At 37.1% G+C, this 22,162-nt stretch overlaps 1 protein-coding gene, 1 long non-coding RNA gene and 1 pseudogene across 5 annotated transcripts; 1 reads left to right on the top strand and 2 right to left on the bottom strand.

The window, feature by feature from the left end:
• Positions 1–3,158: 3,158 nt before the first annotated feature.
• LOC132156142 (DENN domain-containing protein 11-like) lies at positions 3,159–12,077 on the bottom strand. Of its 4 annotated transcripts, XM_059565023.1 has the most exons (11): positions 11,552–12,077; positions 10,310–10,409; positions 9,501–9,659; positions 9,012–9,168; positions 8,281–8,419; positions 7,971–8,102; positions 7,585–7,735; positions 7,428–7,496; positions 4,460–4,651; positions 4,294–4,343; positions 3,159–4,218 (listed from the first exon to the last, which is right to left on the bottom strand). In XM_059565023.1, the coding sequence occupies exons 1-10, from the start codon at positions 11,928–11,930 to the stop codon at positions 4,331–4,333; spliced, it is 1,491 nt and encodes a 496-aa protein (XP_059421006.1). In that variant the 5' UTR covers positions 11,931–12,077; the 3' UTR covers positions 3,159–4,218; positions 4,294–4,330. The 4 variants fall into 4 exon arrangements, with proteins under 4 accessions (XP_059421006.1, XP_059421005.1, XP_059421004.1 ...); XM_059565022.1 differs by having other exon boundaries at positions 3,159–4,343; XM_059565021.1 differs by lacking the exon at positions 4,294–4,343 and having other exon boundaries at positions 3,159–4,102.
• A 1,563-nt stretch (positions 12,078–13,640) lies between these two features.
• On the bottom strand, positions 13,641–16,003 carry LOC132156144 (uncharacterized). The gene is made up of 3 exons (XR_009437385.1): positions 15,760–16,003; positions 14,884–14,949; positions 13,641–14,005 (listed from the first exon to the last, which is right to left on the bottom strand). It is a non-coding gene; the product is annotated as an uncharacterized LOC132156144 (long non-coding RNA).
• Positions 16,004–16,244: 241 nt separating this feature from the next.
• On the top strand, positions 16,245–19,364 carry LOC132155755 (wee1-like protein kinase 2; annotated as a pseudogene).
• Positions 19,365–22,162: the final 2,798 nt, after the last annotated feature.

Here is a 22,162-nt window from a genome sequence, read left to right as displayed (position 1 = left end):
GATCAGTTTGTGGCACTGCTGAGGTGGTATGGAAGCCCAGGTTTCTTTGACAGTGGCCTTCAGCTCATCTGCATTTTTTTTATCTCGTTTCTCATCTTCCTCTTGACAATAGCCCATAGATTCTCTATGGGGTTCAGGTCTGCTGAGTTTGCTGGCCAGTCAAGCACACCAACACCATGGTCATTTAACCAACTTTTGGTGCTTTTGGCAGTGTGGGCAGGTGCCAAATCCTGCTGGAAATGAAATCAGCATCTTCAAAAAGTTGTTCAGAAGAAGGAAGCATGAAGTGCTCCAAAATTGCTTGGTAAAGGGGTGCAGTGACAACACCAGCAGATGACATTGCATCCCAGATCATCACAGACTGTGGAAACTTAACACTGGACAACTTGGGCTAAGAGCTTCTCCACCCTTCCTCCAGACTCTAGGACCTTGGTTTCCAAATGAAATACAAAACTTGCTCTCATCTGAAAAGAGGACTTTGGACCACTGGGCAACAGTCCAGTTTTTCTTCTCCTTAGCCCAGGTAAGACGCCTCAGGAGTGGCTTAACAAGAGGAATACGACAACTGTATCCAAATTCCTTGACACGTCTGTGTGTGGTGGCTCTTGACCTGACTCCCAACCTCAGTCCATTCCTTGTGAAGTTCACTCAAATTCTTTAATCGATTTTGCTTAACAATCCTCATAAGGCTGCGGTTCTCTTCGGTTGGTTGTGCATCTTTTTCTTCCACACTTTTTTTTACTTAAACAACTTTCTGTTAACATACTTGGATACAGCACTCTGTGAACAGCCAGCTTTTTTGGCAATTAATGTTTGTGGCTCCTTGTGAAGGGTGTCAATGATTGTCTTCTGAACAACTGTCAGATCAGCAGTCTTCCCCATGATTTGTAGACTAGTGAACCAAACTGGGAGACCATTTTGAAGGCTCAGGAAACCTTTGTGGTTGTTTTGAGTTGATTAGTTTATTGGCATGTCACCGTATTCTAATTTGTTGAGAAAGTGAATTGGTGGGTTTTTGTTAAATGTGAGCCAAAATCATCACAATTAAAAGAACCAAAGACTTTTCTAATTTATTGAGATGCACCTGTATACAATAATGGCTCCGGTAGTGAAAGTGTTTCAGAAATCACTTGAAAAAGTCCATATTTGCTGTGTGTGTGCTGTCATATGGAGGTCATTGGCTGCATGCAAAGCACAGGTTTGTGTTATCACATTTCTGTCTGTTTCTATCCATGTGTCTGTCTACAAACTCATTATAGTATTTTTTTTTCTTTTGTCTTTTTTTACAGTGACATGTGCTGCGACAAGAAGCATGTATAGAGGCCAGGGTAAGGAATATTTATGGTATGGAGATCAAAATTGTGAAGGTATCATCCTTTATTGATTAAAATGCTAAGGTTCTTAGGTTAAGGTGCTTTTATTTTTAGCGTATTAGTTACTCAATTCCCTGTAACAGACTGATTATGAAGGCCAGGCAAAACCGACTTAACCGTCTTAACTTGTGGCCTGTGTTTACCTATTATGAAAATAAACAATAGCAGAACACTGACTACATTTTATGGTTCATGATATTAAAGAACATTTCATAGCGTCTCAGACAACTGTACATTTGTGGCTACTGTGGCTTAATTATAAACACTTTCGTTAACTCATATTTACCCTAGTAAAAACATGGTACATTTTAGTACGATCGTCACTTCCCAATGCAAACACGCCCAATAAAATGGCCCCACCCCTGTCACTTGATTGACAGGTTTCCATGTAGACGTTGGAAATTCAAATGCAAAAGGTATTGCGATTCCATTTGAGTTTTGGCAGTTTACATGCACAGTGCAGAGAGAGTGAAAAGGCAAATGTGGTAATTAATATTGCTATTTAAATATGACAGGCTCATATTTAGATATGGAAAACACAATTGCAAACGGACTTTGCATTTCCATTTTAAATTTGGCAGACACTGTGCGTTCACTTAATCGAAAATGAAAACGGTAATGCGCGATTTGCATTTGGATAATGTCACATTTTATGCGTCCACAAATTGAAAACGCAATTGCAAATACAATTTGCAATGCCTTTTGAATAATGTCCGCAATATCATTCCATATTACAGTGCCAGGATGATGGTTGTGTAAAAGTGTGGAGAGGAGCCTGACAAAACCAGAAAACATACCGGTTACACCAAAAAGTTGAGTCAAATGAACGTTGAGTTGTCATAAAGGTCACCATACTCCAACTGAACAATTTGTGTTCTATGGACCTTAATGAAAAGGCAGTTAAATTGTGTCATTTTGATGGTTTTTCAACTGCATGGATGAGGTTATTAACTTTTAAGGGTTTGTTGTTGTTTTTGTTTTCCAAAACTCAATATTATCATGAAGATTGAAAAGATGGCTCAAGAACTTGCTATTTTGCTTATTTTTAAAGACTATTCCATGCATTTGTGATAATCTTTAGGCAACCCAGTGTTTTGTTTTTCTCAAAACAACCCCCCAAAACTGCACAAACAAAGCATGTGATAGAAAAGAAGGAACCATTTATTTCAAAATGCCAGTGAATAAGAATCACTGGCTTTAAAACAACAGACACAAGCTGTTAGTTTGTATTACTATGTAGGTAGTGTAAGAAAGAGGCATTAGATTAGTGCTTTGTGATACCAGTAAAGTACAACTCAACATTCCTGTAGCCTGTTATTGTTACAAAGATTTGTATAACACTTATAAATCACAAAAAACATTGCACACACAAACACACACACACACACACACACACACACACACAATACCAGAAAATTCAACCTGTACAATAATATACATTCTCCATTCTTTTACAATAGGACACTAAATAACCAAGAGACATCCTACAAGAGGATGGTTTGAAAGATTTATAATACAGATTGTTCTCTGATAGATCAGAAATGTAAAAACAAAATTCACATTAATCAAATCTAGTTTATAAGCAACAGTATTATTTATTGTTCATTTAAATCTTTTAATTAATATAATTTAAAGAACTTCATCCATCAAACTGACAAACCTGAGTGCCAGCACTCATTCCCAAGTAATGAATTATCACTATGCATTATTTTATTAGAAGGTTGAAAAGTAGATTAGATTAGAAACTGTAAACTCAAAAGGTCACCTTTCCATTTAGATTTTCTTTTAAAATTCAAATAGATTAATTTATAAATAAGTTGAATAATTACGTTTCCAGTTAGGGTTTTACAGGATGAACATATAAATGCACACAAAACCACAATCAATTGGTCTTGTGAGGCCAGTTTGCTGCTGTTATCCAGAAATGATTGACCCAAGTACATTTAAATAAGAAACCCCAAGTATATACATATTCAAAGTCTAAGTCTAACAAGTACTAATCAGGAGCATTCACTGATTATGACAGCAATAGAATCACATTCATTTTCTTTAGAGCAAATTAAGGACCTCAAAAAGCTGATTGTAACATTTCTGCATCTGTATAAATCATATGTGCATCAGACTGTGCATTAAATGTATAATGTACATTCAATACCAACAGTGATAGTGATTAAAGGCCTGTTTTAGCACAATGATACCCGTTTAGTGGGTAATAACAGCGTAGACAGCATTTTAATGATAGTCACATTCATCAGCTTACATTTGGGTAATGAAATGAGAATGACGGAGAACCTTCTACACTGTTGTTCATTCCATTCATATATATGTCAATAAGCTCTGTTCCAAACTACAGCAGCTAAACTGATTGTGTCTATTTGTCCATGCACAATAGATCACAAATAACACAACAAACACAGTGAATGATGTCTGATTTTCCCAAATTGAAATGACTGTTCACATGTACGTGATTAAGTTCAACAAATGTGGCATTGATCGTGAAAATCTTCACCATCATAGTACTGTGTGTAATATAATGCAACATCCATAAAAGTTTTAGAAATACAGATATGGCATTCAAAGCAGGCTTCACCAAACTGTTGTTACCAGAAAAAAATATGTGGATCCAATGTGGAAGTGAGAGTTGCTCTGTTGATGGACTGGTTTTCCAATTCTCTGGTGTTCAAGAAAAACAGATTTATATTCACATCAGTTCCCCCAGACAGCACTGGCTAGAAGAACAAAGTCACAACTGAAGACCACACAATAAAAAGCAGTAGAGAGAGGCACAGAGATCGTCGTGTTTTGGAAACAAGCTTGGGCAGAGTCAAGTAGAAATCCAAGATGGCTGGAAGGCTACGAAGCACATAGATAAACAGACAAGCAGAAAGACATCACTGGATTGAATGGCTGCAGAGTGAACCTTTTGGTATTGGCAGTGTCAGTGTGGTCCAGAAGGGTCAGGAATGGCTCCTGAGATAGCCAAGCCAGAGAAAGAGAGAAAAGAAAGCAGGTAATCAGTAGGTAGTGTGTTGTAGCCCTCAAAGAAAATGAGCTCCAGAGAGAGCGGCAGACAAAGAGAGTCTTACGGGCAGCAGGGGTTGTCGATAACCAGCATGACGTCAATGCCATAGATTTCCAGCAGGTCGACGAGAAAACCTCGGTCACTGTGAGGATCCAGCCCCATGGCTCTCACATGTTCAGCACTTAGGGTAGGATCGGCGCTCCCCGCCACCTCAGACAGGGTCTGGAAGATTCTGTTGTTTTGCTCCATGAAGAACCTGGATCACAAATGGGGAAATTCCATACATATTAATTACAGCAATATAAACAGTAATTACTCATTGGTTTGCATTACAAAAAACACACAAAAATAATAAAATAAAATAAAATGAACAGATACGGCAGAAAAACTAAGTGCTTTATAGCTATATTTATATTATATTAGACACTTAAGAAATGTTGGATTTCATATTAGAAAGTTAGTAACACATTTGTTTTAAGTGACAGTATAAAAAAACATACTGTATGCAAAAATATTATATAAAGTTTTATTTTTGTTGTTATTAAGAAATTTACATTTTTTTCAGGATGCATTACATTAATCAAAACTGACAGACAAACATTTACAATATATTTTACAAAACAATTTATTTTAAATAAATGATGTTCTTTTGTACTTTCTATTAATTGAAAAAAAGTATGGTTTTCATTTAAAGGAACACTCCGACTTTTTGGGACTTTAGCTTATTCACAGTATCCCCCAGAGTTAGATAAGTCCATACATACCTTTTTTATTTCTGAGCGTTCTGTAAGTGTTATTTGACGCACCCACCGCTAGCCTAGCTTAGCACAAAGACTGGATGTAAATGGATACTGGTAGCATAGTAATCCCAATAAGTGACAAAATAATGCAAACATTTTCCTATTTACATGTTGTGATCTGTATAGTCACAGCATGTACAAATAACAAGGCTATATGAGACAGAGACCATTTTTAATCGTATAAATACTGGGAACTATATTGTCACTAGGCGTAGGAGCGTAGCTAACGTTACTTGGGCGGAGTGATTAGCGCAGCACACGAGACTGTAAACAAAACAAACGTGACTAACTAGCTAGACGTGACTCGTGATCATGGCTTACTTTGAGGAATTGGCAGACAGGAATTTTACTGTGTATCAAACCAAGATCCAGAACCATATAGTTTTGAGCCAGAATACACAGACGAGGAGTTACAAACTTTGGAAGCTGTAAGACGAAGGGAGAATCAGAACGAACACGGACTGGTGGTGTAAATGTGGAACATGACAACCTATGCCAACAGAAACCGAGTGCCTTTGTTGTAATGAATGGGACCGGGTATAGCCATCAATGTCAAGGCTTGATGACAATCAAAATATTTGCGTCTCTACCACGGAAGATTTCTCTGCCCTAATACACCCGGCAGTTGTCTTTTTTTTCCCCATTGTGACAAGATCAACTGGAACAAACGCCCCATGCCGAGTGAACCTAATGGTCAGCTGTCCACCAAGTAAGTGATTTTGTTATAATGATCATTCATAGTTCAATGAAATTGTAGTATAGCCATTGCATACAGTGTGTCTCAATAATAACAATAAAGGGGATACACGGAGCCCCTATTCACGTAATAGTGTCACTACTAAGGTTATATCACATTAGCATGGCACTGTTACAGTATGGCTAATGTTAGTCATCTCAAAACATGATGGAACACTTACCGCAGCAACAGGTGATCCAATTTGTCCTGTCTTTATTATCGATGGGATGGCTGTATCCTTTAGCACACGTTTCATGGTCCGTGTGGCAACTTGCATTTTTTCAAAATAGTCGTCTACAGTAAAATGTTCAGAGCAAACGAAATACTTCGTGATGGTGTTTACAGGTGTGTTTGGATCTATTTCCAGAGCAAGTAGCCATCGATTCATCAGGTCAGCGTTTGTGGTTGGAATTCTATGAAACATCATAGTATTACCTGGTCTCCCCTGTTTATTGTCGCAGTTCTTTACAATACAGCGAACACCCATGATTGTATACTATAAATCTACTATCTAGTAATTGCTGACTCTATTACTCCAACTCTGAGCGAACTCTCTTCTCCTCACCACGGCGCGTCTCGTGTGCTGCGCTAATCACTCCGCCCAAGTAACGTTAGCTGTGCTCCTACGCCTAGTGAGAATATAGTTCCCAGTATTTATACGATTAAAAATGCTCTCCGTCTCATATAGCCTTGTTATTTGTACACGCTGTGACTATACAGATCACAACATGTAAATAGGAAAATGTTTGCATTATTTTGTCACTTATTGGGATTACTATGCTACCCGTATCCATTTACATCCAGTCTTTGTGCTAAGCTAGGCTAGCGGTGGGTGCGTCAAATAACACTTACAGAACGCTCAGAAATAAAAAAAGGTATGTATGGACTTATCTAACTCTGGGGGATACTGTGAATAAGCTAAAGTCCCAAAAAGTCGGAGTGTTCCTTTAAACTAACATAAGAAATATAATATTATTGATAATAAGAAATGTTTTCTGCAAATGAGGATATTAGAATGATTTCTGAAGGATTATGTGGCACTAAAAACTGGAGTAATGACTGCTGATAAAAATTCTGCTTTGTCATCCCAGGAATAAACTACATTTTAAAACACATTAAAATAGAAAACAGTAATTTTACATTTTAATAATATTTCACAATCTTACTGTTTTTATTAAATAAATGCATCTTTAGTGCTCATGAGAGCTTAATCTTACTAACTGATCCCAAACTTCTGAACTGTAATGTAATTTATGATCCACAAAATTCGCAATTTTTTCGCAATTTAAAATGATTCGCAATTCAAGTATGAAAATATAGTATCTATGTATGTATAGATAGATAGATAGATAGATAGATAGATAGCTGAATCAAGGTTAAAGAAGGTTTCACAAAAAGTGAATTGTGTTCTTCCAAACACTCTTTCTATCTCATTAAAATCTGCAGATGTGATAAACTTCTATCATTGTGCTGAGGTGTGTATTTCCATCACATACAAAATGAAGAGGTCTTCCTCATTAGATGTGCTGTCTCCATCCACCTCCTGAGAGTACAGCAGCAACTGCCTGCAATGATATCAACATCATCATATGTTTTTCGCTTTTTTTTTTCTTCTATTTTCCTCATAAGCCTTGATTTAATACGCCTAGGTACCTTTGCTCACAGAGCTTGCGATACTTCTCTCGGTCTGCACTGTTGAGTCGAAGCAGAGGCTGGAGGCTCTCTCTGTGTGTCTTTACATTCTGATTGTCAATGTATACATCGTACAGCTCCTTCTTTTCCTCAAATATCTTCTCTGTTGTACCTGAGAACCCAAATAAAATTCACGCATTTATTTTTTTTTACAGTTTTACAGAGTTACATTCTTACTAATTTACCAGCTAATATTTATGGTGGAAGCAAAGGTTCTTATTTCCTAAACCCACTACCAAGAGCGACAATAATGTTGGACATTTGTTTACAAAGGTTAAACCCTGTGGTGTCCATGGAATTATGAATTTGCCTCCAACTTTAGTCCTCCTCTTGACTGAGACACTTACAAGCTACATAAGACATTTCAGTCTCAAGAGCGGCAATGTCAGCAACATTGATGTAGAAGAAGGGGCGGAACTCCGGAACAGACACGCCCACCCCAGGAATGGACACATTAGCAAGGCAGCAGCAACAGTATACTAAAAGAAGCAAAGCAAAAACATAGTAAATGCACAAATCAATGACAATGCCAAGACACGGACAAGAGCATGTACATGATCTTTATCACTGGATTCTCAAGCTATCTTTAATTTGATATGGAAAATCTGCAGAGAGGTTAGTACAGCCATGTGCATGTAAATGGGTTTCCGCTCTCACCCCGATAGCAGACCACACCGACAGGGGGAGGAGAGAAAATGAGGATGCGTTTCCTGAGCAAAGCAAACTTCCACAGCACCATGATCTGCTCTCCAAAGAAGCGGATGAACTGGGACATGCAGCCAGCCGGGTGTGTGATCTGATTGGAGGTGGACAGAGAACAGAGAAGGGGCATGATTTGTGCTTATGATCTCTTATTAAATTACAGAGAGACAAATCACGTATATTATACAGGCTCTAAAAGTTTCTAAGAAAAACATGGCAGCTTTTATATCATAAAGAAACTGTGTGAATAATAAAATAATTATTATCATAGCCATTTAGCTGATTAACAGAAGATACCATTACATAAAACCATAATAAAAACCATAAACAAGGATTTAGAATGTGCATCTTCAAAACTGAACAAGGCTTTATTTAACTAACATGGTATCCAAATCTAGTTCAACAAGAGTATCTCCTTATATGGAATTCTTCTTTAACAATAGAGGATCTTGTGGATTGTAGACAGAGGAATTTGTCTCACAATAGTTCTTTCTGAACTCTCCCATGCTTTAAATGCTGGTTAATCAGTAACGTGAAATTCCTGTGTGGGCTGGCCTAGATAACTTCAGAATCTTAAAAAAAATTGAATTATCAAAGACTGCTGTCATTAAAACATATTTAATGGAACTCCTTCAAAAAGCTGAAGCTTTGATTAGTGGCAGATAAAGTTGGGTTATATCTAAAACCTTCATCTCTGGATGCATGCAGCGGTTGACTATGGGCCCAAGAACACTGGTCGGGCAGGCTGTGACCAAACCGTTTCCTCCCGATGGCAACACTGCCTTTTTATCCTCGTAGAAAGCTTCCAGTGGAGAGTACTGACCTGGACACTGCAACTGGTGCCTGGAAAAAACCATGTGCTGGCTGTTGTTGTAGTCATAAAATGCATTGCACTTAACAGGAAGTTGCTTTATTTAGATGCAGACATTAAACATCAGACATTTTTAACACAGTTGATCATGATGTACTTTATATTACAATTCTGCATGCTGCATATTTCTACCTTAACTGATTGAAGAAGAGGTGATTCTAAATTAAACAAATTCCATGTCACATTGCATGCAACCCAGAGCTTATGTTAATACATAACAACATCTTAAAATAGAAATGATGCATGCAAAAGAGTACGAGAAAGAGACATATCAAGGTAAAATGTGAAGCAAGCATACACTTACCGGACTTGGTTTTCCAGGAAGTGCATGTAACGGTATAGCAGTGTGTAAGAAGGAGACAAAATCCCTACAGATTTCATCCGAGCTCCTCGTTCCAGCTCACTCTCCACAGGCATGTTGGCAAAGCACGCTAGTCCAAAGTAACTGCCTTTACGAAAATATCTACAAAATCAGACAAGCACATTTAATCTGGAGTCATCTATATACATACACACCACGAACTGAACATGTTTGGATGAAAATATGCAACTATCAATCAAACAGTTTTCCTCAAGATTACAAAATATCTTGAATGAATTACTCTTTAGAAAACAAAACAATTGGTTGAATCTTATGTAACATGATGGGGGGGGGGGCACACAACTACAACACAAAATTATTGTTGTCATGGTCAATGTCCGGATTCAAAACATTTATTCCATCTCTAGATTGTTGGTTAAAATTTTATGTGAATAACAGATAGATACCATAAAGGATTTTATAATGGCTGTATGGTCCAGGGCAAATGAAACATGTGATATGAAATACAAATAGATTAAATTTTAAAACTTGAAATGTGTAATGAATATTATTTAAGCTATCTAGTTGACTTTTTTGGATGGTTAAAATGGTCCAACTATATATATGTGTGTGTGTGTGGTAGAAGTAATAGTAGTACTAAAGCTTTCTAATTTTAGCCCAATTAAACCAAAATGTTTATTTTTCCAAATAATGGAGGGTAGGTCTGTAGTACAGATATGCATTATTAAGCAAAATGTTACAAATGCCCTGTCTCTTATATATCCAGTGGTATTTATAAAAGAGATTCCCACATGAAGTCACTTGTGATCCGATGAGAGCCGCTTGCCATAGACTTGAACTCTACTCCCTCCAGATTCACATCTTGAGGTAGGCACCATTCTATCATGTTCCCTGTAAAAGACACAGTGTGGGATTATGTAAACAATTGTGAAGCTGTTGGACCAGGTTTTAATCAAACAGTGTTTGCAGAAGAACACAAAAACTCTCTAAATGCCCTTTTCCACAGAACTCCCTTTGAAAAAAAGAGGAAGTCTTAAAAACAGCTGTATGACTTCATACAACTCTCACTTCATAGTGTCTTCATTTTCTTACATGTGATTTGACCAAACAACCTCCCATGTGGGGAAATATATGTTTTTGAATTTGTTTTTAGATATTAATTAAGAATTATTATGATGTTTTGTGTAAAAATAAGTAGCATTGTAACTGTTTGAAGACTGTAATAAAGGAAAAAGTCTCATAAAACGTCCAAAAATGTAAAAATGGAGCAGTCAGCATAATTTTTCATTAACATTATTTTAAAAAAAAAATGAACGGCAAAGAAAAAATATTACTATAATAAATATTAATTCAATTGTATTATATTATTCAACATATATTACAAATATTATTTATATATATTTGTTATATATATATATATATATATACAGTACGGACCAAAAGTTTGGAAATATTACTATTTTTAATGTTTTTGAAAGAAGTTTCTTCTGCTCATCAAGCCTGCATTTATTTGATCAAAAATACAGAAAAAAACAGTAATATTGTGAAATATTATTACAATTTAAAATAATTGTTTTTAAATATTGACCAAATATATATTCCAAACTTTTGGTCTGTACAGTATATATATTTATATATTTATATTTATATATATATATATATATATATATATATATATATATATATATATATATATATAAACATGTTTTTGTCCTGTTTTTAAATATTAATAGTCATTTAAAACTCTCAGTGTTACTAACATACAAGAAGCCATTATGTTGCCATAAAGTCATAAAGCAGAGAGAACCCCTTTTTTCAAGATCATTGGGAAGTTTATAATATGTATAGTATATATACTAAATTTGTAGATAATTGCTATAATGTAATGTAATCAACACTTTATGACACCATCAAGATTATAATTATGATATTTATAAGAACTTAGCATGTTTTTAATTAGATTTCTCCTTTTCATCATCATCTATCATTTACAATTTTACCTCAATCAGACATTTTACAGTATTCCACCTTACCCGATCTTGTGTCGAAAGTCACAACAAACACTGCAACAATTTGGTCTTTTTCTTCCCATCCAGTGATCCTCCGATCCCTGACTGACAGTCCATGAAAGGCGCAGTCTCCCTCTTCATCAGTGGCGGAAGCATCTCTTCCCGGGCCGCTGTGTTTATGGGGAGAATATGCACTTTCACTAGAAACAGCTGTTACACTGTTCGCTCTCGCCGGGCTTGTGTTCAGGGAGATATCTGCCTGTGCACCACTCTCGATCGGGTAACTAGACAGACCGGAATGTGCTGAATCCTCAGTCTCCGGTGATGGAGCCGATGGGGCAAGTTCGGCCGGGGGAACCTCCTCCCAGTCCAGCAGCGGAGCGCGATCCGACTGCTCCACCATACTTACTTCGATATTGCCTATCGAGGAAATAAACAAAGTCCTCGCACTCGATACCGAGCTGTCAGTCTAACCGACAAACGCTACGCATGAACCGGAACATAGCGCTTGCGATTCAAACGATCCCTAAATGTAGTGATCTAGACAGGGTAACAGCATAGACAGTAAAGGGTAACAGACGCTACCCAGGCGTACTCTGTTTTGATGATGTCACAGACTTCCGCTCACGTGATTGTTTATTGGTATCATGTTCAACCTATGAGTTCAACCTCCTCCCACCCGAAAAATAAATAGGTACACAGTATGATGTTGTCTGTGTGCGTAGTAACGTTAACGTTACCCTAAAATAAATATGCTGACGACTCTGATGACCATAATTTATTTTCCTTGACAGTCAGAATGCTTAGAAATCACAAATTTAGCTTTTTGGATGTTTAATAATAAATTAAATTGAAAGTTAAAATAAATAAATAGTATATCTATAATGTATTTCTTTGTCTTTACAGGTTTGATTAGTGGTGTTTCAAGCTGGATCTTTTTTTTTAATTGTGGATTCAAAAACTGAGGGCTGTGAACTAGCATTTCATTGGCTGATCCTATTAAACGTATACGCCCACAACTAAAGTGACATAGGTTGCGTCCGAAATCGCATACTGCGTACTGGGTACTACATTTGAATGTGAACGTACAACTCGACTGTTAGAAAAGTACGTTCTATATAGTATGAATGTGGGTAGTATGAATGGAATTCGGACGTACTAAATCCGCCATGTTGACATTGTCACGTGACATACGTCGTCACAACAGCGCGTAAATTTAAAGAGCCCAATCTACTGAGCGAACATCGGTGATGTTTTTCGTTATTCTTACCGCTTTCGTCTGCGTTTTTACGTCATTTGAATTAACAATTCAAATAAGGCGTCGGTCAGCTGTTCGCAGATCACGCCTTCATTGACAGCTTGTAAATCCTTTACTAAATATAAATGTAGCTTTTTATTTTCTACCTCAGAATAACAGCAGTTACATCTGTGAACAGAATGACAGCCTGATTTTATGTAAGGATATAAAGAAATTTATTGTAATAAATGAATACAAATAAAATTACACAAAAGGAACATAAATCAATTAATAAACTTGAATGAATGCTTAGACAAATACACACACACACACACACACACACATACACATAAATACACACAAATACATTATAGAAATATACACAGAAACACACACATACATACACATCCCAATATATACATAAATACATGCATAATATATACATTATAGACACTATACACACACACACTGTCACTGGCCTTTGACATCCAAGAGCTGCATAACATTGTGCACAGAATGAGCAGGTCTGTCATGGGGATTTTGAGGAGGCTGATTGCCTTCTCCACCACAGATGGCAGGCGGTGGAAACAGCTTTTCTTCTGGTAGCTGGAACAATAGATGGCTGTCACATACAAACTGAACCAGCAGCAAGTGAAGCCCAATGTTATTTCAACAGGAAGCAGTTTCATTCTGTTCAGCTGCAGGTCACCACCAGGAGAAGTCCTTTGATTTCTTTGTTGAGTATCCCGGGTCTGTGTATGATGCCAGGGTGCTGAAGAACAGCTCTATTCACACTGAAGGCCTGTATCCACCTGCAGGAAAACACATCCTGGGAGATAGTGGGTATCCTTGTTTGAGTGCACACATCTGCCTCATCACTCCAGAGAGCCTGAACAGAATCCTGCACAGGTTTGATTCAACACCAGTGATGCTCGTGCACAGAACATTGTTGAGAGAGCCTTCAGGATGATGAAGACAAGCTGTGCTCCATCTTCTTCTTCTTCAAGGCCCTGAAAGTGAGTCCTGTCTTTGTGCAGATGTTGTTGCATGCTGTGCAGTGCTCCACAACCTCGGTCTTCTGAATGAGGACATTGTTGATCCAGAAGTTGTGGAAGATCATGACGATGATACACTGGAACCCCAAAACACAGAAGTCAGCACAGGAGAGCATGTGTGGGACAATCTGACCACAGCTGTGTCACACCAGACGACCGTGTGCAGCTCTTCAAGAGCATAATTACCTGTAGGACAGTTGAACAGGTTAAGACTCTGCAAAAAATACATGTTCTCATATTGCTATTGTTTAAGCTTGTGTAAGTTATGAAGGTAATTTTAAGACTGTCAAATCAAGATATACCTATATTAGTTATTTAAGAAATATAAATATAAATATATATACTATAAATCACATAAATGTGTATAAATACACATGTAAATATTTAAATTTAAACATGTGTGTATTTATATGTACACATAAATATATTACACTCATAACCGGGAATTCATATTACAGTTATTCGAAAATCTAGCAACATATCACATAACATATCATACCAACATATTTACAACAAGTTTAATTTTACAATATGTATTACTTTATCCCTGTAAATTTTAGATTTTCACTGTTTTTCACTCATTTTTGATACCCAAATTTAAAGTCCTCATCTACACATACAGTAACTGAACTGAAGCTGCTGAAGTTTACTTTCCTGACATTATTATAAAAACGTCTTAAGAAATTCCCTTTTGCTGTTGCTTTAAGCTCTATTATACTACTTTATGAAAATGTTAATGTGGTTTTGTCTGAAGCTTTGTGCTCTTATCCATGTAGAAATGAAAAATAAATAAATAAATGTGGCACCCATTCTCAAGACAACATTCTTCAGATGTTAAGATGTTGCTTATTTAAAAAACAACTGGAAACTGCTACAAAATCAGTGTGCACACAAGTGCTTCAAAAGTTATTTGCTATTAAGCACTTTGCAACTGACAAAATAGCAACTGGAAATACCTGGAAATTAATATTATAATAAAAAACAGCATAAATCAGTGATGATCCTAACATAAATACATGTAAAGTGTGTGTGTAGTTAAGATTAATTTTAATTTATATACTTACTGAATTATGCTTTCCAGTGAGTAGGGTTTCATCAGTGGATGAGAACAAGTGTGTGTTCATCAGTCTCTGTAACACCAGAACAGGATTTACACATTACTGATGGTTTATGATCAAACTGAGACACTTATTAACAATAGTTTGCCATGTAAGTTATCCAACAATTTTTTTATCAAAATATTAACACTAGTAAAATGTAAATTAACTCATTTCAATTACTTACATTTTGTAACTTTATCTCATTAAATTACTTAACGAGTTGTCTGTAGAAAGCAGCCTTAACAAGCTGAGGCACAGCCTCTGATCGATAATGATTATTAAACATATGTCACGCTGTCTAGTCTCTGTTTCCCTGGGTGTCCACTAGTGGGCTCACTTCCCCTTAGGCACTTCACCGTAGGCACTACAATTCCCACTAGCCTTGTCCCTTCATCACAGTAATTGCATTCCTGCTAATTGCATCAGGTGTCTTCACTTATTAGTCATTAGTCTCCCTATATTTACCCGTCTTTTCCTGTTTGTCTTCATGGAGTCCTTACCTTCCATTTCATGTCATACCCAGTCTTCTCGTCTCCTGAGTTCCTGTTCCCTTCCTGTTCCTTCTTTGTTTGTTTGTTTGGACTGTTTTCTGGTTTTGACCCTGGCTTGTTTTGGATTACGTTTTGGATTACCCTAATAAAAACATACCTGCACTTGGATCTCTCTCTCCCTGTGTTACACTGGGTCGTGATCGTCACAACATATTTTTAAACTCAATTTACAAAATAGTCTCATCAGTTTACAATGTGTAAAACTTTAACAAGTCAGTCGTTTACGTGGATTTGGTTAAACAAGTACACTTTAACCACAATGAACAGCGTTCATTGTGAAGGTACTTACACTTCAAAACAGCGGCGTCACGATTTTCCGTTATTTTTGAATATGAGTATGACGAGTCCTCTCCCGTGGCATCATGGAATAGAGTAGTGTCCATCCTATGCATACTACGGAATTCGGGCGGAAGTAGTAGGCCATCCGGGTACATCTCGCCTACTGTTTTTCAAATACTAAGGATTCGGACATACTACTTGCTTCACATACTGTTTTTCGCCTACTATATAGTATGGAAGTACGCGATTTCGGACGCAGCCATATTTTTTCATTCACATCTACAGCAGTTACTAAGAGAGTAAAACATGATTTTTTTAAAGTAACTGAAGAAGACCACAAAAAGGTGTAAGGGCGATATTGAAACTCTGAAGAAATGTTTTCAGTAAACAGATTTTAATGATTCGCGTTATGAATCAAAATATTTAACAGTAATTAGCGGAGTTAATTAAGGGTCGAGCCGCTCCTCCCATCGTTAAAGTCAAAGGACCTCAGTAATGTTGACAGTCCAGGTTCAGTGGCTGGTGGCCCATTAGCTCATCTCAGGGTAAGTTGGAATTGCTTTTATGTTGTTCAAAACAGCATAATAAAACAGTGGAAGTAATATTTACTGTTTATATCATCAGACTCCTCTTCCTGCTGAGGTAGCGGTCTAAATCGACCCTCCCTTGCTCTTGTAGCAAGCCATGTTGCTGTCAAAGATTCCTTCATTTGTCTACTGCTTTTGATCCTGTGCCTCTAGTGAACATTAACCCTTTCACTCCAGAGACGGTGCGCAGGAACAGTGAACACCACAAGAGGAAGAGCCAAAGGAGTGATGATGATGAGGACGATGCACAAAGGTAACATATCTTGGCTTTAAGTGATTCATATAGAAGAACTAGATTTACATTGAGTTACCTTTACAGATCTAAAGAAAATCTGAACTCGTCAGAGGATGAAAACGTAATCCTTCCCTCAAAGGTATGGTTTCAAAGGCCATTGCTTAGCATTGTCTATTATGTAGCAGGTTAAGAAGTATTCGTAATCCCACCAAAAGCTTTGGCAAATCTCTGTGTTCTCTCACATGGTCTCCCATCTGTTGCCCTTCAGAGGCCAGCAATGTCAGCCCATATGCTGTCGTGTTATGAGAGTGAGTTTTTAGAGTTGGGCTGCATCTGTGTGGGTGAGTTTGGTTCCGTGTATAGATATGTGAAGAGGTTGGATGGTTGCATGTACGCCATCAAGCGCTCGTGCAGGCCAATTGCAGGCTCCGCCAATGAGTGAGTCAGCGCTGCTAGCCACACTGGGGTTAATCTTCTAAGTTTTCCAAATGTAAAAACTCAAAGGACAATTATATACAGTATATGGTTAGGTTCTTTTTATGGTTTTTGTGGTTCTTCAATGAATCTTAGACTATTAGATTATTTTAGATTATTAATGTAATTTTTCCCCCACTCTTTAGGCAGTTGGCTTTGAAGGAAGTGTACACCCATGCAGAGTTTGGCCATCACCCTCATGTTGTCCGATACTACTCTGTATGGGCTGAGGATGACCATATGATTATACAAAATGAGTTATGTGATGGTAGGACAGAAGATCACAAAACTACATAGATGGTCATGTTTTTTTTTTTGTTTTTTTTACTTTGAGAACTATCTCGCAAGCTTTTTTGTCTTATAAGTGGTAGCCTCCATGATGCTATAACTGAAAAGGGAGACGAAGGAGAGTGTTCCTGAGCTGAGGGATCTTTTCCTACGGGTCTCTTTGGGGCTCAGATACATCCACAGCTCAGGCCTGGTGCACCTCGACATTAAACCCAGTGAGCTCTGTGACTGAAATTGTTTCTCAGATGCATATAACACTCAGTGGAAGTGGACTTTTTGACTAGCACATAGTAAATTTCCATCCTTTTTAGGTAATATTTTCATCTGCCGTCAACCCAGCTCGAGTGCTGGTGGAGAGGGAGAAAGTGAAGAAGATGAAAGCCCCTTCTCTGGAGTTGTATATAAAATTGGTATGTACCTACCTGTCCATGTTTTTAACCCTTGAATGCATAAGTGATTTGCAAGTCATTATTACATATTTGGGTCTTTAGTGACCTGGAATGTATTTCTAATATGGGTCTTAACTGCCCATGTTGCCTTGCAACTTCATATTTCGGAAAATATGGTGTGAGAGTCCCAGGTTCGAATCCACTGTGAGACACCAATATGTCCCTGAGCAAGACACTTAACCCCAAGTTGCTCCAGAGGCGTGCAACCTCTGACATATATAGCTATTGTAAGTCGCTTTGGATAAAAGCGTCAGCTAAATGAATAAATGTAAATGTAAATTGTTTCGGGCAATGATTGCGGCACCCCAAAACCATTTTGACAGAAATATTTTTTGTTGTTATTTCTTTAATCAAATATTTTCAGTTGCCAAAAATGCTGTGCATCACTAGATCTAATAATAAAACATAATAAAACAAAATATAAAAATAAAGCATATTTAATTATTGAAGTTTTATTTGTAATTTTAACTTTCATTGCTAAATTGATGGATATACAGCTATATATATGTGATATCATGAATATCTTGTTCTTTAGGTGACTTGGGTCATGTTATATCCATCTCAAGCCCTCAGGTTGAGGAAGGGGATAGCCGATTTATGGCCTATGAGGTCCTGCTAGAGGTATGATATCTATTTGAACTTTGAGTGTTCAGTTTTTTGCAGAGTTTAAATTCTAGCAAAACAAGCTAATGGTGGATGTAACCAGTTGCTGACTTTTTTCTTTGCAGGACTACATACATCTTCCTAAAGCAGATATTTTTGAACTGGGCCTTCTCTAAAGAATCAGTTTACTTAATGCTACACTCTCAGACAAAAAGGTACAAAAGCTGATACTGGGGCAGTACATTTTCAAAAGGGCACAGCGTTGTACCTTATTTACCCCCAAATTATGCATATTCGTACCTTTTGAAACTGTACCACAGCTTTTGTACTATTTTTTTCCCCAATGAGTATGTATCATGTTTTTCAAAATAGTAGTCAGTAATTTTAAAAAATCCAGTACAATTTTTTAAAAATATATTTATCAAAGATTTCAGAATTCATATTACCATGTGTTAGTCAATTGTGCAGTGTTGCGAATAAAAACATAAATTTGCTTTCATTCCACCAGCAGAGGGCATAAAGCAGATAATCCTGATGAATGTGGTTTCTAAAGAATTCTCATGAATGTGGTTTCTGAAGAATTCTCATGAATGTATTGGTGGTTTTGAAGTTGTTTACAATGGATTCATACATTCAGTCTCTGAGGTCAAGACATAAAACCTAATTTTCAGTTCATTAGTATATTTGTTTATGACACACTCTGTTAGATCCTGATCCTACTACAAGGCTATCTGCATCTGTGTTGTGTCGGCAGGATGTACTGTGCAAGGAGAGGGCCGGCAAACTGGCTGCACAACTTCTCCAATTAAATGTGGAGAAGTTCAGAACAGCTATGCTGGATGGTGAGGAGAACTGGGTATAGAAAATCACTCCCCTGTATTTCAGCTGTATTTACTCAGTGCAACTTATAACATCCAAGTGAAAGATATAACACCAACATGCCAGGGAAAAAATGATCACCCCCTCCTAAAAATGACTTGTAAACACGATCAGATTTAGTCAGATCACCTTCTCAGTGGCACACAAAGCCATTTGACTTTCAACTGCGATCAGTTGTAGTCATTTTGATTACCTCAGCATGAAGAGTTTTCCTGGAGCATTTTTAAGTCATTGGTAGTGCAACTGAAGCGAACAATCAACTATGGGTGTCAAGGCACTATCAAAAGATAAAGTTGGTGGACAGGCACAAGTCAGGAGGTGGTTACAAAATTTTTTTTAAAGGATTTATCAGTGCCTAGAAACACAGTGAATCTATTATTAAGAATTGTAAGGCATTCTGTACAACATAGACCCTCCCTGGATCAGGTCGTCTCTCCAAACTGGATGAAAGAGTCAGGAGGAAACTGGTCCGAGTGGTGGCCAAGAGACCTTTACAGCAACTCTGAAGCAGTTGCAGGAATTTATGACAGAGTGGTCATTGTGAGCATGTGACAATATCACAAATTCACTGATGAAACTTCAGGTCCTCTTTTTGACTAAACCCTGAACACCGCCATTGCACTTAGTTTTATTTGTGGCATGAATTGGTGCATATTTATGGCACATTTACCTTGTCAAATAACTGGTGCATTGTTATTGAAAATGTTTTTTAATTTTTAAAGGTTTTGCTGTTTGATTTACAAATTTAAACAATTGGATGACAGGTAATGTTTTCATATGGACAACAAGGGGTGATTCTAGCAGATACATTTCCTTACAAAGATACAAGGACCTCAGCAAACTTCTAGGAGACTTTTGTACATTATCTAGAACAGAGGCCTTGGAATAACTGTGCGAGTCTGAACGCTTTTTTTTTTTTTGAACTTTTTCTGACTATTTTCTGAAGTTTATTTACTGCTCTGCTTCATCTTCCACAGTGTAGGTGCTGTAATGGTTCAGTCAGCTTTTCCTCAGTATTCCTTATCTTGCGTATGCAGTCAAACAGAAGGGGAACTCCGTTTCCAAAAACCCCTCTCTCCTAAAGTGAAGATCAGTTAAAAGAACAAGTATAAAGTCGCGTGTTCACATATTCAATTGAGTCTTTAAAGTCGGTTTATCTTTACCTTCTGAGTCATTCTCGGCTATTGCTACGTTTAGAAAGGTCGCAAATATTTTTTATGCCTGTACCCTTTTAGTAAACAGCGAGAATAACAATGTGGGTTTCTAGCATAGGTTTCTTTTTGCTTTCGCGTTTCCTTAGTCTTTGGCCACGCCTTCCTTTGTGCAGCGTCATCTGTGACGCGCTGCGCAAGAGCGTCGCATGAGAGTCGCAGGGCATTTGTGTTTTTTACTGGGTTACAAAGCTTCACTTTTACATGATGTTTTGACTTGAAGTTTAAGTAAGTAACGAGTGTTTGTCATTTCACTGTAAAGTACAGTCGACACGTAAATAGACAGGATTTTAAACATTTGCTTCAAAGGAGAATAAATAACGTTAACTGGTATTTTTGCTAACGTTAGATCGTAGCCTCGTCGTAAGTGTTTTATAGTTTCTGTGGATAGTTACTAAAGTTCGTGCTGTGTTTTTAAATATAAACATTCATACTCTTGTTTACTGTTATATTTACCAAGATCGACTTAAGTTCCACGCTTTCTTCAGTTTGACTCAAGTTCCCTGTAAGTTAATGTAAATGTTCAGAAGTGCTCTGCATCTGACTGGTATTTTTTATTTTAACTGAATCACCGTAATCACTGAGCTTCATCTAAGTGTCTTTTGTGTTGTCCCTAGAAATTAATTTGGACAAACGTTACAGTGGAATCTTTCTTTGTTTTGATCTGAGAATCGTTGTTTTTATTTTTTACAACTGATTTCTGTTTTGCAAAAACTGGGGGAATGAGTCAAACGCGCTTTAAACGGCTCTTGTAAACGCCTTTAAAACGTGTATAAAATCTACCCCAATCCTCAATGATCACCGAATGTTAGCTAGCTACTAATAAACAGTTAATATTATAAGTTGCTAGATAGTTAGCTGGTTTGATCTGGGATATTTCATGATGTTATTATTTAAGCCGACCGTCCCAACCTTGTTTATAGCATATATATTATTTTATATACAGCTATAATACATTTATATAATATATATAACATACAGCTATGGTGTTCCTGTATGTTAGATTAAACAGTGGAGCATGGCGTTAGCTACGATGATGGCATGGGTTCGATTCCCACTGAATGCATAAACTGATAAAATGCATACCTGGAATACAGTGCAAATAGCTTTGGATTAAGAGTCTGCCAAATTCATACATTTATACGACACCCTAACAGAAAACTGTATGCATAGTCTTGTAAATAATCTGAACAAGGGCATTCAAAACAGTTGCAGTGACACGTGTTTGTTCATAATTAAACGAAGTGCTATTGTGTTTTTCTTGAACTGCAGAGCAGCTTGTATGAGGCATTGTACGGGTTTGTGCAATGGACTGCAACAGAAACTTTGACAACTTTCCAGACACTTCCCTGGTGCTCCTTTCCTTCCTTAAGCAAAAAGGCTGCCAAAATAGCAAGCTTAAAAGAGAGCTTGATGATCTTGATGCTCAGCTAAAGCTGCCTACAAATCACAATTATATTGAGGGTGATGGGGAGTTACAAACCGATGGACATAATGTCTCATTCAACTACAGAGAATTATTACATGAACTTCAGGATCAAGTTCAGCCTCAAGTACCAGGTATATTAGACACTGCTAAAAAATGTTCTGACAATTTTGGATGCCTAATTATTAGTTGTATTAAAAGTACTATATTTTTGCCATTGTCTGTGTCTGTTAACACTGGTAATATATCTTTCCTTCTCAG

This window comes from Carassius carassius, chromosome 13 (genome assembly GCF_963082965.1).
Source record: "Carassius carassius chromosome 13, fCarCar2.1, whole genome shotgun sequence".
In the NCBI taxonomy this organism is placed as follows: domain Eukaryota; kingdom Metazoa; phylum Chordata; class Actinopteri; order Cypriniformes; family Cyprinidae; genus Carassius; species Carassius carassius.
This window is presented reverse-complemented; position numbering and strand designations above follow the sequence as displayed.